This window comes from Benincasa hispida, chromosome 6 (genome assembly GCF_027475165.1).
Source record: "Benincasa hispida cultivar pf3 chromosome 6, pf3_genome.v1.1, whole genome shotgun sequence".
In the NCBI taxonomy this organism is placed as follows: Eukaryota; Viridiplantae; Streptophyta; class Magnoliopsida; order Cucurbitales; family Cucurbitaceae; genus Benincasa; species Benincasa hispida.
The window spans coordinates 33504969-33522967 of NC_143483.1; the positions used below are offsets into that span (position 1 = coordinate 33504969).

General features: G+C 33.4%; 1 protein-coding gene across 3 annotated transcripts; it reads right to left on the bottom strand.

Annotated features, from left to right (window-relative positions):
* Window positions 1-2002: 2002 nt before the first annotated feature.
* On the bottom strand, window positions 2003-17277 carry LOC120079560 (codeine O-demethylase-like). 3 transcript variants are annotated; one of them, XM_039033788.2, is made up of 5 exons: window positions 16738-17222; window positions 15515-15759; window positions 14325-14652; window positions 10173-10229; window positions 2003-2437 (listed from the first exon to the last, which is right to left on the bottom strand). In XM_039033788.2, the coding sequence occupies exons 1-5, from the start codon at window positions 16963-16965 to the stop codon at window positions 2201-2203; spliced, it is 1095 nt and encodes a 364-aa protein (XP_038889716.1). In that variant the 5' UTR covers window positions 16966-17222; the 3' UTR covers window positions 2003-2200. The 3 variants fall into 3 exon arrangements, with proteins under 3 accessions (XP_038889716.1, XP_038889717.1, XP_038889718.1); XM_039033790.2 differs by lacking the exon at window positions 2003-2437 and adding an exon at window positions 8066-9591; XM_039033789.2 differs by lacking the exon at window positions 10173-10229 and having other exon boundaries at window positions 16738-17277.
* Window positions 17278-17999: the final 722 nt, after the last annotated feature.

Genomic DNA, 17999 nt, shown 5'->3' on the forward strand with positions numbered 1-17999 from the left:
ATAGAAGGTATTATTATTCAACAAACAAGACGACTCAATGTTGCTGACACCGATCGAAGACGTATTCGTCGTAGACGACAATGACAACAGGGTGAACCTAATTTAGAGGGACACGAAGACAACCCCCATGAGGGGTAAGGGCCAGGGGGTCGTTTTTACATTTCATATAAACTTTTATTTTCAAATTGTAAATTAAAGGACTAATTGTAAATCTTCTTTAATATCATGACATTTTTTTTTAATATGAGTGCAAGATAATTATGTTTTCATTATAGATTAAATATATAATTAAGTTTAATAATGAAGAAATTTGTGGACCCATTCCTAAAGTCTTAATATTGTTGTACATCTCCAATTTTTTTTAAAAAATAATTAGTCAACACACTTTAAAAAAAGAAAAGAAAAACAGTCCACGAGTTTGCATCGACCGGTCAACTAGCTGACTAGATTAAACAGTACACGTGTACTCCTTACCCCGTACACGAGTTTGCCACATGGCAATCGTGTACCCCGTACACGATTTCAGTATCCTAATTTTGTCAATAGTTTTGGCAAACACCTATTCTTAGAAAAACTTTCAATCCTACCCTATTTTTGTCATTATATATTAAAATAACATTATTAAAATAAATCCTAATATATATATATATATACACTTCTCTCTTAGTTTATTTTGTATTATTTTATATTTTTTTTAATTTTAAACCAAACCATTATTTTTCTATTTGAGAAACCCTAAAATCTTATTTTCATGTGTAGATTTGCAATTGTACTTTCTTAATTTCAAACTTTATTGCAATAAAAAATATCATTTTGTACGAAGATGAAAAACTCTAAAATATTATTATTTACCTTAAATATATGAATCAATCGTGTGTATTTACCACAAATTTGAGAAAAAAAAAGAAGTACAATCACTCAGCTAAATTAATTGTTGTGCATTTGTATTTATAAAATTGAAAAGTTAAAAAAAAAATTATAAAACCTCTAAATTGCTTGAACCTCGAGAGTAATGATCTTCTGCTCTACCTTTTTCAATATGTGAATAGAGGCCTTTTCTCCACGCTCTCCATTATGTGAGAATTAGTAGTGGTCTTTTATCGATCCTCTTCATTATGTGAGAATGAGTAGCCTAATCCATGTTAGGATAATTATGAGAAGAGAGGTAAAAAAAAACCTACAAAAGCATTTAAAAAAGAAGAAATTGCATTCTTGAGAATGATCGACAGGAAGATTTAAGAAGGAATGATTGAGAGGAAGATTTGAGAAGGAAAAGAGAATGATTAAGAGGAAGATTTGAGAATTGAAAGATTGAAAAATGGTGGGTTTATATAGACATAAAAAGTATCATTTAATGTGAAAATTTAAAAAATAATAAAAATAAAAATCTTTGAGAATTGAAAGATTGAAAAAGGGTGAGCTTATATAGACATAGAAAAGATCATTTAACGTGAAAATTAAAAAAATAATAAAAATAAAAATCTTAAAATCAAAGATAAATAATTTGTTTTGAATGAATTCTTTTAATTGATTAATGTGATGGTATATATATATATATTTTTAAAAAAAACCAACTTGAAGATTAAATAGGGGATTTTTTTTTAATCTAATGATTTTAATGTAAAATTACCTTATATAACCCTATAATCAATCACTAAAAAGGGCAAAAGGGAAAATCAAATGTTTCTCTCCCATAACCTCTTTTAGATAGTATGGATTACTTCAACATGATTCACTTGTATGTCAACAACATATTGTTCAAGTTATTTAATGGATCTTAGTTTATTAGATTGAGTTACACAAGTCTAAATGTCAACTAAAATAATTTCTTATTTTATTAAATAAATGAATTTTGTTTATACATTACAAACCATGAGACTTAGAGCATAAACCCCAACACTATTGGTGTCTATCATTGATAGACTATGACATTTTGCTACATTTATAAATATTTAGGTTTATTTCTCTATATTTGAAAACAACGAAAAAAATTGGACAATTATTTTCCAAAGGAGTCATGCATGAAATAGCATACATCTAAAATACATCAAAATTCTTAATTTCTCACATACAACCATTCAATTTATTTGCAAATAATCGCAAAAAGATTCACCACATTGACATACATTAAAGGGGAAAAGAAAAACTTACACAACATCTTGGCAATGTTCTTTTGTGTGTGTGTTTTTTTATATTCATTTTATATTTTAAGAGTGTCAATTGGTACAATCCCTTTTTGATAGCATTCATAGTTGATAGCTCCATAGTTCTTGATGCTTTTGTACTTCTTTGGTCTTTCTTCATCTACCAAACCCTCCACTGGCCCAATCTCTCTTTCTATCTCAGGTATATGAAACATTGCCAATGAAATCCTCATCCTTTCTGAGTTTGTCACCGCCCTATGCAATGGGCTCTTCAATATTCCATTGCTCATAATCTTCAAGTTCATACCCCCATCCAATCAGACAATCTTTTTAGTATCATTCCAATTTTGACAAGTAGAAATAAAGTTTAATAGACAGAGAGTTTTCTTTCTTCCCCCCCTTTTTTTTTCAATTTATATATCTTTTTTTATAAAATTTTGGTTAAAATATTATTTTGATTATTGTATTTTGAAGTTTTTGTTCAAATTTAGTCTCTATACTTTCAAGAAATCTTGAAATATTCCATTGCTCTTAATCTTCAAGTTTTTCCATAATCCATCCAATCAAATAATCCTTATACTATCACTTCAATTTTTGACAAGTAGAAGAAATAAAGTTTGATAGAGAGAGCTTTCTTTCTCCTTTTCTTTTTCAATTTTTTTATATTATATAATTCATATTGGTGGTTTGTTGTTAGATTTTTTTTCAAAAAAAAAAAATTGTTATTTACTAGCATTTTCACTCTAAATTTTAAAAACGTATTCACATATTATATTTCTTTGCATGAAAATTATCATTATTATTTAATCACTTTCGAAAAAGCTTAACTTCAAGAGACTAAACTAAGATTTATATAAAGTACATAGACTAAATTGAATAAATCCTTAAATATAAGAACCAAAATAATATTTTAAGTGTTAGAGATTTGTTCAGTTGGCTTAATATTTTTCTAAGGCAGTGGTTTCTATAGATGTCTCAAATAAAGTCTTAACGTCTGTCTATGACATCAGAGTATCTTTCTACAGAATATTTTCCTTATTTGGAAATATCCAGTTGTAATATTTTTTCCGGTTTTTCCTTTATCGGAGTGTAACCCTTGTATTCCAAATGGGGATTTTTTTCCTTTTTTGGATTCAACTACCTAAAGAGAATTATGTTGTCCATTTAAGTCAGTCATATATTTTATTAAGCAAGACAATTTCTATGCGACAACTGATTTGTTCTACATTGTATTCTTGCTCCTTGATCATCATTCCGTTGTGCAAGTTCTTCATCCGTTGAAGTGCAACACCTTGAAGTGAATCACAGTCTTAGGGAAAGCCTAAGCCATTGCTGTTAGAGAAAAGATTCTCAGTCTTAGGGGGAGCCTAAGATTCAATTTCGGAGAAGGAGTTCTCCATCTTAGGAGGATCCTAAGATTCATTAGTGAAAGGAGTTCGTTGACTTGAAGAAAGATATCATCGTGAGAGGAGTCTCATTCATCATCGGAAGTTGAGATGATCAACACTAATATTGTCAAGCTTAGGGGGAGCCTAAATAAACTTGAGAATGAGTCTCACATCTAGGTAAACTCTACATAAGTCATTGCAGTGGTTGTGCATTACAGATAAGTGTTGCATTGTAAATTGCTTAACTCTTTAATATGAGCCTAAGATGTAGGTGGTTCATTACCAAAATGGGTTACTAATTTTTGTGTGTCTTTACTTGTTTACTTGTAGTTAGTATTTTTGTTGTTTCAGTGGTTGTTAGTGCTTTCCGTTTAACATCCATATATCAAGTGACGAGTCATCCTAATGCCTTTTCAATTGGTATCAGAGTGGGTCACCTTTACTTCAGGTGTTCCGATCATGGATGAGATCAAAGAAGGTGACTCTACCACTCGTCCTTTGGTTCTAGATGGAATAAACTTTTCATATTGGAAAGCTCGAATGATTGCCTTTTTGAAGTCATTTGACAACAAATCTTGGAAGGTTGTTATAATTGGGTGGTCTCATCCCACCATCAAAATTGATAATGGAAAAGAAATCTTGAAGGCAGAGTTCTAGTGGTTTGTAGAAGAAGATGAAGCTTTGTTGGGGAATTCTCGTGCCTTGAACGCCATATTTAATGGTGTAAACTGCAATATATTCAGACTAATTAATACATGTGTCTCTGCTAAGGAGGCATGGGATATCTTATCCATTGCTCATGAGGGAACTACTAAAGTCAAGATGTTAAAGTTGCAATTGTTGACATCGAAGTTTAAAAGCCTTAAAATGCATGATGAAGAATCCATTGTTGAGTTTAATGTTCAATTATTAGATATTGCAAATGAGTCATTTGCTCTTGAGGAAAAAATTCATAAGAAAAACTCGTCCAGAAGGTACTTAAGTCACTACCTAAGAGATTTGATATGAAAGTTATTTAAATTGAGGAAGCTCAAGACATAACAAAGTTGAGAGTAGAATTATTCGATTCCTTCCTTACGTTTGAGATGTCGAGAGATGGAAAGACCGAGAAGAAGAATAAGGGTATTATTCTTCAATCCTTAGTTAAAGAAGAGCTTGTTGATCCTGATAGGGAGTCAGATGATTCCCTTGTTGAATCTATATCGTTACTTTTAAAATAGTTTAACCGTGTTCTCAAAAGGTTCGGTGAGGGTGAGAGGTTTGCCACTTATAATAACTACAAGTTTGGTGGTTCGCCACCCCCCAAACAATTCAGACCTCAGAATAGCAAGAAGGAAACTAACAAGTCAGATACTTTCGTACCTAAACAAGAAAAGTTTATCAAATGCAGAGATTGTGGTGGTTATGGTCACATTTAGGCTGAATATCCTAATTTTCTAAAGAAAGAGTAAATGTTATGTTTTAACTCTGTCTAATGTTGAATCTAAAGATAGTAGTGACTTAGAGGAAGATATCATGGCACTTGTTAGTAACATTTCTTCTAACACCTCTTCATATGGATTTCTGAGTATGGCGTGTATGCAGAAAAGGCTCATGATGCTGCAAGTTGTGGGTTTACAGATCCTTCTTATCATGCCCTATTTCTCAAATGGCAAGACGATTAGAAAGCCCTTGATGTGTAAAAAGAAAGTATTAGAACTTTGATAGCTGACCATCACAAATGTCTACTATTACAGAATTGAAGTGTAAACTTTCACAAGTTAAAGCTGAGAAGAAGTCGGTGTGCAAAAATGTCAAAATATTGAACATTGGTACTGAGTCTCTAGAAAAAATTTTGATAAAAGAAAAGACAGTTTGTGACAACTCTGGGCTTGGTTTTTTAAAAGGAGGAAGTCAACATAATAATCAAACTAAAGGGAAGTAAAAGATTGAGTTTGTTAGAGCTTAAGAATTAGAGTCCTATGGTTTTATAGGTACTTTCTCTAGCAATTCTATTGAGAAAGGCAACCATACGTTCAGATAAAGATGGATTCATCACTATTATGAGAAAATGGGACATAAACATCCTTTTTGCTATCAGTTATTGAAAGTTCTTCACAGACTCACTTATCCCATAACGGCTCCCCACTTCTCTCAAAATTACCATCAAAGACAGAAACAAGTATGGAGAGAGAAGAATGTTAAGAATAGATGCAATGTTGTTTTGACCTCCCTTAGATTTTCTGCCAAAAGAGATTAGTACTTTGATGGTGGAAGCTCTCGTCATATGACTGGTGAAAAGAGCTATTTGTTCGATCTCAAATCTGTTAACTCAAGAAAGATCACTTTTAGTGACGGTGCGTGTGGTAAGATCATTGGGAAAGGAAGACTAAATTACCTAAGTCTTCCATAATTAAATGATGTAATGTTGGTTGAAGGGCTTACAGTCAATCTTATTAGCATCAGTCAACTTGTGACCAAGGGTTGGATGTGAGTTTCACCAAAGACAAATTTGTTATTACAGATGATGTCAAAGTTTTTGTCATGACAGGTACGCACTCTTCTAATAACTGTTATCTGTGGAGTTTAATTTCTTACAGGTTTGCCATCTCTCTAGGCAAGATGAATTTAGCCTATGGCACTAACGCCTTGGGCATGTGAGCATGAAAACACTACAAAAGGTTCTTAGCAAAAATGCTATATTTGGACTCCCCTCTTTACCTACTTCATCTAGAATTATATGTGGTGATTGTCAATCAGGAAAACAAACTCATGCTCCTCACAAGTAGACATGTCACTCTAGTTCGTCTCGGTTTCAAACTTCTTCATATGGATCTTATGGGTCCTATGCAATTAGGGAGTTTGGGAGGCAAACGATATGTTATAGTTGTTATTGATGACTTCTCTAGATACACTTGGATTCACTTTTTACGAGATAAATCAGATATATTTTCTACTTTTCAAGCTCCCTATCTTCAATTACAATGCGAAAAAGATTTGAATGTGATACGAACTCAAAGTGATCATGGTAGGGAGTTTAAGAACTCTATTTTTTTTAGTTCTGCCAGTTAGTTGGAATTCACCATGAATTCTCAACCCCTATACTTCCCAACAGAACGAAGTTGTTAAAAGGAAGAACCGAACTCTTCAAGACATGGCTCGCACGATGTTGCATGCCAAACATATACTTTTCTAGTTTTTATCACATACACAACAAAGTTGTCTTACGACCAGGAACCTCTAGCATAAGTTATGAAATATGTTGAGGAAGGAAACTGACTATGAAATACTTCTTCATTTTTGGAAGTACTTGTTACATTCTTGTTGATAGAGAGGCTAGATGGAAATGGGATTCCAAGTCAGATGAAGGGATTTTTCTTGGATATTCCACAAATAGTCGAGCTTACAGTGTCTACAATAAATGAACTCGCGCTGTAATGGAGTTCATTAATGTTTTAATTGATGATGATGTTGGCTTTTTCAGTTCTAGTTCTACAGAGGAAGAAAATTCTTGTACTACTCCTATTGTCAATATTGATGTCCCTAATATCTTGTCTGACATGCCATCTGACATGAATTCAAAAATCCCTGTGGAGGACAACCTGAATGTTTTTTAGTAGGTGGAGGGTAGTAATAGGCAACCCTCCAACAAGATTCATAAAAATCGCCCTCTAGTAACATAATTGGTAATCTTGAAGAAGGATGACAACTAGAAGGGAAGATAAAGTCAATTATCTTGAGATGATTAGTAATATTTGTTTCACTTCCCCCGTTGAACCAAGAAGTGTCAAAGAAGCTCTTGAAGATGAATGTTGGGTCAATGCAATGCAAGAAGAGCTTGAGCAATTTGTGAGGAATGAGAGTGGACTCTCGTTCCTCGATTAGAATTTGTAAATATAAACGAGACAAAGTGAAATTTCAAGAACAAGACAGATGAGAATGATGATGTCACTAGAAATAAAGCCAGATTAGTGGCTCAAGGATACAATCAAATAGAAGGCATGAATTTTGATGAATCCTTCACTCCTGTTGCAAGACTTGAAGCCGTCAAACTCTTGCTTGGTATTTGTAAAGAGTGTGTTCCTGAACGGATATCTAAAAAAGGAAGTGTACGTTACTCAACCCAAAGGATTTGTGGATCTTACTCATCCTGACCATGTGTATAAACTTAATAAGGCTCTTTATGACCTCAAACATGCACCCAAAGCTTGGTATGAACGATTAACCCAGTTCCTTGTCAACATCGAGTATAGTTGAGAAAGAGTTGATAAGACTCTCTTTGTAAAAAAATCTCATGAGAATTTTGTGATTGTTCAGATCTATGTTGATTTTTTTCCGGAGGGAAGCCGTAGGAGATGGTCGAGCTCTCTGTCAGACAAATGCAGGAAGAATTTGAGATGAGCATGATAGGAGAACTATCTTATTTTCTGGGATTTCAAATAAAACAACTAAATTAGGGAATCTTTATCTCTCAAAACAAATATGCCAAGAGTTTAGTGAAGAAGTTTGGCTTAGAAAGTACTAGTGTTAAAAGAACTCTAACTCCAACTCATGTGAAAATGTCAAAAGATTCAGGTAGAACTTAAGTAAATGAAAGGCTATACAGAAGCATCATTGAGAGCTTGCTGTATTTAACAGCCAGCAGGCCAAACATTGCTTTTGTTGTAGGTGTGTGTGCCAGATATCAATCTTGTCCTAAAAATAGTCATTTGCTCAATGCAAAAAGGATAATCAAGTACATAATGACACTAGCGAATACGGTTTACTATATACGTTTGACACAAGTAGCTCATTAGTTGGCTACTGTGATGCTAATTGAGCAGGCAACTCATATGATAAAAATAATACTTCTAGAGGCTGTTTCTTCTTGTGCAAAAAAATTGATTTCGTGGTTCAGCAAGAAACAAAATTGTGTTTCCCTGTAGACGGTTGAAGCTGAATACATTGCAACCGGGAATAGTTGTACCCAACTAATCTGGATGAAGGAAATTTTACTGAAGTATGATGTCCCATAAGATGTCGTGACTCTTTACTGTGACAACATAAGTGCGATTAATATAGCCAAAAATCCAATTCAACATAGTTGTACCAAACATATTGACATCAAACACCACTTTATGTGACCTTGTGGACAGTAAGCAGATCAAGTTAGAGCGTGCCAACACTAAAAATCAATTAATAGACATGTTTACTAAGGCGTTAGATGTTGATCGTTTTGAGGCTCTGAGGGCAGCTTTGGGTCTTTGTGTCATGAAGGCATAACAATTAAATCAGTGGGTTGTTTAGCTGAGGATCTCAGCCCATCAAACATGAAAGCCCATGAAGTTATTGTTGCAAATAACTACCTTAATGACGGTTGTTGAGAGTTCAAGGAAGTCTAACAGTGTTTTATTTTCAAATTACTTTTTGAATTTGAATTGTTGGCAGTTTAATCGGGCATGTCTCCCCGAAGTTAGATAAGATGGAATTGAACATTTAATTTCAAAATTTGTGTGTTTGCTTGTCATACTAAGCCTCCTCTAATGGTGAGTAGTCGTCACAGAACTCATACTTCTGATGGAAAAACGGTGAGATACAAAGAGAAGGCCAAACAAAAGCTGCATGTGCCTAAAGATGTTCCTCCTGCTTCAATCAACAAATATGGAGTTTGTATGTGTGGACTCCCCCCCTCAGCAGAATGAAATCAAAGTTCTTCCTCCCTCGGCGAAGCGGAGATGCTCTAGGGCAGGATTGATTGACGAATCAAAAGGAAAAGAAAAAGCAAGCTCCCCTGCCTTGACATTATTTGACCCGATTGGACATGGGAGAGAAATTTGTACAAATATTGAAAAATCTACTTCAAATGATTCTTCCGATCACATGCATAATTTTATATATTGTCGAACCATTTGTCAATGATCAAGTAAAAGCTAGGGTTTCCGAGAGTAGATTAATTTCTAATGAAAATCTTGCATCTGGTTCTGGCACTGTTGAATCTACTGTTCATGCTTCTGATGCAGGGATGCATACGTTGTTGCCCGTCCTCAGCAAAAATGTTTTGCATTATTAGGACGCGGTGCCACTTTTTAGCGTGCACCCATCTGAATCAAATTTAAAAAGTTAATCAAATTCTTTGATTCTTGTACAGGCACACAATTTTGTATTGCGTTAATTTGTAATTATTTGTATACTTTGTTAATATTCAATACAATGAGTATATATTCACTCTACTTTTTGCCTGTGCCTTTTTCCTTATCATCATTTGTCAATATTTGTAATGTTCTGAATCTTTTACTTTTGTATTCTTCACTGTGTTGCTATGATGTAATATATGTTTATACTTTGAAACATTTCTCATACTTTGTAAATTCTGACTAACACTTAGTTAATTTTTAGTTTAGCAGTACTTTACCTCCTTATCTTTCAAAGTTCTGGTCAAATCTTCTTTTTGAAAATTTTCTTCTAAGTGTTTGTCTAGTCTATCCAAACAATGCAATAAAGACCTTGCTCATCTTTAAATTTGGGGGTGGGAAAGGTCTGAGCAGATAAGATCAAGGATATGTAGTATTTAAGAAAATGCGTTCATTTTCTGTTTTGAAAAAAAAAAAACAAAAAAACAAAAAAACAAATTTTTATGCAAAACTCCAATGTTAGCACAAGGGAAAAATAAAATGTTCCTAACCTGATAAGAGTCTAGTTGTGAAAAGAGTCTGCTCGTAGTTAGATGTTCGTATGACACCTGTAGGAGCAAGCCAAAATGAAGGTGGGTTTCCAAGATCAACGCAGTATAAAAAAAAACATATAAATGCAAGAGACAACTCCTCTGAATATCATGAGTTAAAGTTGAGATTGGCACACAACCGTAGTTGGATGTTCGCATGACACCCATGGGGGCAGGCCAAAACGAAGAGTGTAACCATGACCAACTATCTCTAGTAAATGACGCAAAAGTTTTGACCACTGTATGTAGATATATCAAGTGTTTTGACAAGAAGAGATAAATATTCTATTTTGAAAAAAAATAGAAAAGTATCTTTGAGCAGAATTTTGTTATATAGAAGAATAAAGTAGGGCTTGTTAAGAATTAGCAAGGATAGAAAGAAATTGTGATGTTAAGTATTGTGCCTAAGTGTAATATTCGGAGCAACCAATTGACGCAAAAATATAGGATAGGAATTGAGCTTTATTTCCTTAGTAGAAGATATGCTTGAGGACAAGTATATATCTAAATTTGGGGGTGTGATAACTTGTAGAAATACAAGTTATTTGTACTGCCTTATCTAGATATTGCAGCTAAAAGAGATTAAATATGTGCCAATTGTATGGAAATTAGCTTAAAAATACAACAATTATGAATTATCGCAATTACACCCACTAACATCGTTAAGATGGAAGAAAAGGAGATTTCTATTCTGTTTTGCAGGAAACCAAGTCACCGCTTGCGATCAAGGCTCAAGAAGAACTGACTAACGCATCTCTATCACATTTACGCCCATCAATCAACACTGAAAAGACGATTAACGCAATGACGGCGCAATGCGACAGTCGATCCAGAGCTGACTTTCAACCGCATGTGGTAATAAAAACAACACCTCATGCAAACACTCATCGAAAGATGCAGCTGAGCAACGCAAAAGCGGGGGATTGTGACACGTGTACAACTAACGGTTGTGCAGATTCGACGGTCTGATTGCATAACAGAAGAAATAATATCCCTTCATGTTCGGAATTTCCATAACAAAAAGTGGGGACTACAAGGTCGGAGTCAAAGATCTTCACCTATAAATACCCCATAGAATTCACAGAAAAAGAGGTTACTCGATACGGGGCTAATTGCTGCTATTATATTGAGAAAAAGGCTGAGCTGAGTGTTAAACTGAATAAATCCGGGAAGAAGAAGAGGCAAGGCCGAGAGGTGAGTCTCAGTATTCATCTGCCAAATCCCCGCCGTGAAGCTCTTCTACTTAGATCCCTGCTACCGGTTGAGCAAGCCTGAGAGGGAAGCTCATCCATCCGTCCAATCCATCCAATCCGACAAGCAGATCTTCATCCAAATCGGTGTCGAGACATTGGCGCTATTTGTATCTGTTCTATCTCTTTTCATCTTTGTAGTTCATCTTCTTTATCTCTGTATTCACACACCATGTATCAGACGCTAAATAGATATATTGAATGTCTTGATCGCTTTCATCACCACTTTTCTGTTTATTTCCGTTCCTTTGTTCATCGCTTTCTTCATGATGTGTTCTTAATCCCCTGGTAGTTAATATGATTTTAACGAGTAGTTAATCTGTGTTAAAGAGATAAATTGCGTTTAGCTAAGACATGCTAGATGGCATCTTCACTTGTGAGAGTAGAAGTGAAGATGTCGTTCTGATCTATCGAGAGAAGGTCAGAAGAATGCATTAACTAGAGCGAGTAGTACTTCCAGACAAGGAAGCAACCTTGCGTTCATTACGTTCGTCTCTGTTTCACTACATACATGTGGGAATGCGGCCGATCACTAAAAGGTGTATTTAAGGGAAAAATGGAACCGTACTTATCACTTCAACACAATTAAGAACTTGCGATGGTTATATTAGTTATCTTTCTGTTCTATTTCATACATAAGACTTGCCGTCACATTACATGATCTTTGTAGAATCTTCACAGCCAGCCTTGACCTCAGTATCTTGTATTATGAAGCCTGTATCTTGTACCATCTTAGCTTAGGTTTACTGCACTTTATTTTATTATCGCATTTTTACTGCTTTCCTTTACTTTATCACAATTTTTATATACTTGCACAAACTATACTTTTAAAGATTGAAAAACCTGGTCGCATGTATTATAAACATAACGCAATAACCTCAATCAGTCCCTGTGTTCGACCTCGGATCACACCGAGAAACTTACGAAGGAATTATACTTGGTTCCAACGTAAGGAAATTTGTGACAACGCATAGAATACTACTAGAATACCCATGAATAACGCATATCTAGAAGTAATATTGCATGAATTAAGTCAAGTCAAGGCATTATTGTATATCTATCGGCTTGAACCGTGCGTGCATCGTATAGCATACTGTCAACGTAACACTTATATTTTTGGTTTTGCTTCTAGTTTTGCTGTTTGATATTCTATGTGTTTGGGTTGGTGTTGCTCTGGACTTATGGTTATGATTTGATTTGCTCTGGAAGCCCTTGTTGTTTGGGTTTGTTTTGTGTTTTTACCGATGATGTTATACTTTTTGTCAAGCCTTTATTTCAGACACACACACACACACACACACATATATATATATATATATATATATAATGAATGGTTGTTTGCTTTTGTTCTGCCTATAAATAATAATAATAATAATAATATATATAAGAGAAAGGAAAAGCTTGTTGGAGATTTGTTCAGTTGGCTTTATATTTTTCTAAGGCAGTGATTTCTGCAGATGTCTCAAATAAAGTCTTAAGATCTGTCTGTGACATCAGAGTATCTTCCTGCAGAATATTTTCCTTATCTGGAAATATCCGACTACAATATTTTGTCCGACATTTTCCTTTATCGAAGTGCGACATCTATTCCCAATGGGGATTTGTTTCCTTTCTTGGATTCGACTATAAGAGAATTATGCTGCCCATTTAGGTCAGTCGTATATTTTATTAAGCAAGACGATTTTTGTGCAATGACCGATTTGTTCTACATTGTGTTCTTGCTCCTTGATCATCATTCCGCTATGCAAGTTTTTCATCTGTTAAAGTGCAACATCTTGAAGTGAATCACAAACTTAGGGGGAATCCAAATCATTATTGCTAGAAAAGGGATTCTCAATATTAGGGGAAGCCTAAGACTCAACTTCGGAGAAGGAGTTCTTCATCTTAAGACGATCCTAAGATTCACTAGTGAAGGGATTTCGCTGACTTGAGGAAAGATATCATCCTGAGACGAGTCTCACTCATCGTCGGAAGTCGAGGTGATCAACACTAATATTGTCAAGCTTAGGGGGAGCCTAAGTACATTTGAAAAGGAGTCTCACATCTAGGGGGAGCTTAGGTGATCAGTGAGTTAAGCTCTACGTGAGTCACTATAGTGGTCATGTATTATAGATAAGTGTTGCATTGTAAACTACTTAATTCTATAATATTATTGGATTATCTTTCCTAGGCACACTATCCCCCAGACATAGGTGGTTCATCACCGAACTGGGTTACCAACTTCTATGTGTCTTTACTTGTTTACTTGTAATTAGTATTTTTGTTATTTCAATGGTTGTCAGTGCTTTCTGTTTAACATTCGTATATCGAGTGAAGAGTCATCTTAGCACTTTTTCATTAAGCTAATCCTATTTCCAACTAAAGTCCTTGTTATCAATATATGTTTATAAGTAAAACCATATACAACTCATTTGGTTAAGGCATCTTACCATCAACTTGAGGTGAAAAGTTCAAGTCCTATCTTCAAATTACAATTTATCAATAAAACCACCTCCTTTTTCTTTTAATATATTTTTTCAAAATGTTGTTTTATATCTTTGTAGTTTTTCGGTTAAATTATAAATTTGATCTCTATGGTTGGGAGAAATTTAGAATTTAGTCTTTATGGTTTGATAAAACCCTCATAAATAGCCCATGCATAGAAACCATGTGTTAGAACTTTATCAAACAATCTGGACTATTTTATGATATTTTATCAAAACATAAGGACTAAATTCTAATTTTTAAGACTATATGGACCAAAAATTCAAACTTTTTTCAAACCTCAGGGATCAAATTTATGATTAAAGCTACTTTTTTTTTTCCTAAAAAAGACATAACTAAAGAGAAGAATGAGAGAGAGAGAGCTAGGAAGAAGTTTTACCTCCATTTGGTCACCAAGATTGACAATGAGAGCATAAGGTAAGGCAGGGACTTTGACCCATTTATCATCTACAAAAACTTGAAGACCTTCCATTTCTTTGTCTTGTAACAAAATTGTGAGGGCTGATCCATCTGTATGAGCCTTTACTCCAAGAACCAAATCTGGTCTTGAACACGGTGGATAGAAATTAAACCTCGCATTCATCGGCGATAGATCCCCAAGCTGCTTTACGAAGCTATCTTCGTCAATCTTCAACGACTTCGCTATTGCTTTGTACAAAGCTTCCATTACCAACTTTATGTTATCTACATATTCTTCTAGGATTTCTCTGCAGAAAGTAACGTAGTGTTGATGTAAAGATAATGACAAAACTAGAAAGAAAATCACATAACATTAAGCACACATAAGCTTCAAATATTTGTTTGATCAATTAGGTTGCATTTGATAACAATTAAGTTTTTTAACCTTTTATTTTTAAAAATAATACATATTGTTTCTTCTCAATTTTTTACTTTAAAGATCCTATTAAACATTTCAAAAAACAAAAAAGATTTTTTTTTTTTTAAGATTTGACTTGGATTTTAGAACACTTTTTTCTTCAGGAAGATTCTAAAGCACTGTTAGAAAAGTCTAATATAAAAAAATGGACCCAAAAAAAACTCATGGAAGAGAAGTAGTGTGTGTATGTCACATTTGATAGTTATTTGGTTTTTATAAACCATTAATTAGTCAAATTTTTAAAACTAAAAAATTAGTTTTAAAATATTATTTTATTTTTAGAATTTAGCAAGAATTCAAATGTGTTTCTTTAGTTAAAAAAAAAAAAAAGTTGAAAACCATTTTGTAAAGAAATTGTGGTAAAACAAACACAATACTTAAAATACTTATTATGTGTTTTTTAAATTTAGCTAAACATTCAACTATTTACTTGGAAAAGATAAGAACGATGGTAAAAATTTATAAGAAAACGAGCTAGTATAGTTTTGTAAAACTAAGAGGAACCTAAATAAGAGCAAAACGAGGGCCTTAGTAAAATTTCCATGGTTAGAGTAGAGATGGAACCACACTTTGAGAACAAGAGTAACCATACCTAAACCAAAACCATTTGAGTCACATAGGAAAATAAGGTTGGACGATAGACATGTCATATAGCACAATTTTTTAGTAATGAAATGAAATGAAACGTTTACCTAAAACCATTTGGCCAAAGGTTGAGTTTTCTTGAATCATGTGGAAAAACTTGAATGAAGATACGATAATTCCAATCAAGAACTTGGTTTTCTGAAACCACCACATCATTTCCATAGCCTTGGAACTCATTATCTTCATTTGATGGACAATACTTTTGCTTTTCTTCTTCTGGCAATCCAAAGAACTCTTTTGCAATCTCACGTATCTTGTCTAGAAATGAACTCGAAATCCCATGTCCAATTGCCTAAACCAAATATCACAGCTTATATGTTATTGTTAAATCACTCACTTCCTTCATTTATGGACGTGACATTCATAGAAATAATATTGCATGAGCACTCAACTTCTTGCTTTGATACTATCTTAAATCATTCATTGACTCAAAAACCTTTCAACAATTATCAACTCATATATATATATATATATGTATGTATCGTTTTTGTCACTATAGTTTGAGACTCAATATATGATGTGGAAGAAACAAAACTCTAATATCAAAGATAACAGTAATATCAATTGAACTATATTCATGTGGACAGTTTTTATATTTTCAATAAATCTTAATTTTGGTCCTTACGGCTGGTTTACTATGATTTTTTTTCAAAAGAATGATTTTTAAAAACTTAGTTGCAGTTGGGCTGCACCTATCTCTTGTGCAACATGACTAACACCCATTGAGATAGTGCCACATGATACAACTTTTTTTAAAAGATTGTTTTTAGAAAAAATTGTGAGTAAAAGAAAAGAAGAGTACGAAGATAGACCTAGGCTACACTTAATCATTCCCTTTTTAAATTTAACTAAGCATTCAAATATTTACTTATAAAGATTAAAACCATTATAAAAAATAAATTATGAGAAAACAAGCCCGAACAATTCTTTTTTTTTTAAAAAAAAAAAAAAACTAAAACGGTTATCAAAATTAAGGAACCTAAATAAGAGTTATCAAAATGAGGTCCTTAATAAAAATTATATGGTTAAATTAGAGATCGAACCACACCTTGAGAACAACCGTATCTAAACCAAAATACAAATTAAACCTAAATCATAAAGACTTCTTGAGTCACATACGAAAATGAGCAAAATGTAATATTATATATCCCTTCACTATTGGACGCGGAAATTTGTAGAAATAATATTGAAAACATAGGACTTCCTACTCTGTAATATTATATATCCCTTCACTATTGTTTCAATAGAGGAATGGAAAGGAAATCAAAACCTGAAAGCATCCCTCCTTGGCGAGAGCAGATCTCAATTTTCCCAATTCAGAGTCCAAAACCTCAGGTTCCGGCGACGAAGAAGGCAGAAACACACCGACGTCGATGATCGGAATCTCGCCGACACCGCCGACCGCAGAGCCTTCAACAACGTAGGCTCGCGGCGGTTCGTCGCCATTGATGGACATTTGCAACACATTTTTGGTCGAATCTGGAAAACGCAGAGACATTTTCCCCGTAATTTTTCGGCAAAGACGACGATTGATCGAAATTCAGGGTTTGCAATTTACCGGAGTCGAACTTATTTAGGGTCGAATATAAACTTATGCTTGCAAATTTATAGCAATTAGTGATGAAGATTTGAAGGATTTGAAAGAAATAAAGAAACAAATAGTTCAGTATAATCCGTCCAAGAACAGCTTCAGCAAAATCGGAGTAAATAGTGAGTAAGAATATTCCTCCAATTCTCTATATTTCTCTTACAAAATGTATAAAAGAAAATAGTTTTAGTAATATATTTTTGTAGAATAAAGGAGGACAATGACAACAAAGAAGAAGACATGATTATATATATATAAACTATTGATTCCAAAATGTTGTTTTCCAACCACTCTTTCTAAGATTATAAATATATCATAAATTTTAATTATTAATGCCTTGGATCATGGATGATTAATATAATGAGTTGGTTTTAAGGTAATAAATTACACTTATGATTCTTGATGTGGTGGTGGGTTCACACTAGAGAATAATTATGAAGCAAGTTGTGAAACTTTTGGTTCTAATTCAACTATTAGTTTGATGATCGACTAAATTATTTAAAGCATGTCAACAATAGAGAAATCGTCCATATTTGTTATAATAAAAAAGAATATGCTGAAATCACACTGGGACATATTTTCAAATATATTATCCGTCAATTAGATTAGGTGACATATAAAAAAAATTCATTTTTAAAATACATGAATTAAAATGAACTAAAGTAATAAAATACATAAACTAAAATAAAATTTGAACAATTTTTTAAAATGTCAAAATAGAAATTCAAATTTCAATTTATGAAAGAGAGCAATTGGTACTTTCACTATTCAACTTTGTTCCTTGTTAAAAACCAATTTTAGTCTCAAAACATTCGTTTGAGTAATAATTTAATTACTCATTGAACTTTAGTTTGTAATGGTTTAGTCTTCAAATTTTCAATTTTGTAATGGTTTAGTCCTTCGACTTTATTATGTAACAATCTAGTCCTTGTACTTTAAAATTT

Bases quoted from the DNA above. Each gene is read 5' to 3' on its own strand.
- LOC120079560 (XM_039033788.2), bottom strand. From the start codon at position 16,965: ATGTCTCTGCGTTTTCCAGATTCGACCAAAAATGTGTTGCAAATGTCC. The intron at 10,230-14,324 runs GTAAAACTTCTT...TTGCTCCTACAG, and splicing joins ATCTTGGTGACCAAATGGAG to GTGTCATACGAACATCTAAC. The intron at 2,438-10,172 runs GTTAGGAACATT...ATGAACTTGAAG, and splicing joins CACAACTAGACTCTTATCAG to ATTATGAGCAATGGAATATT.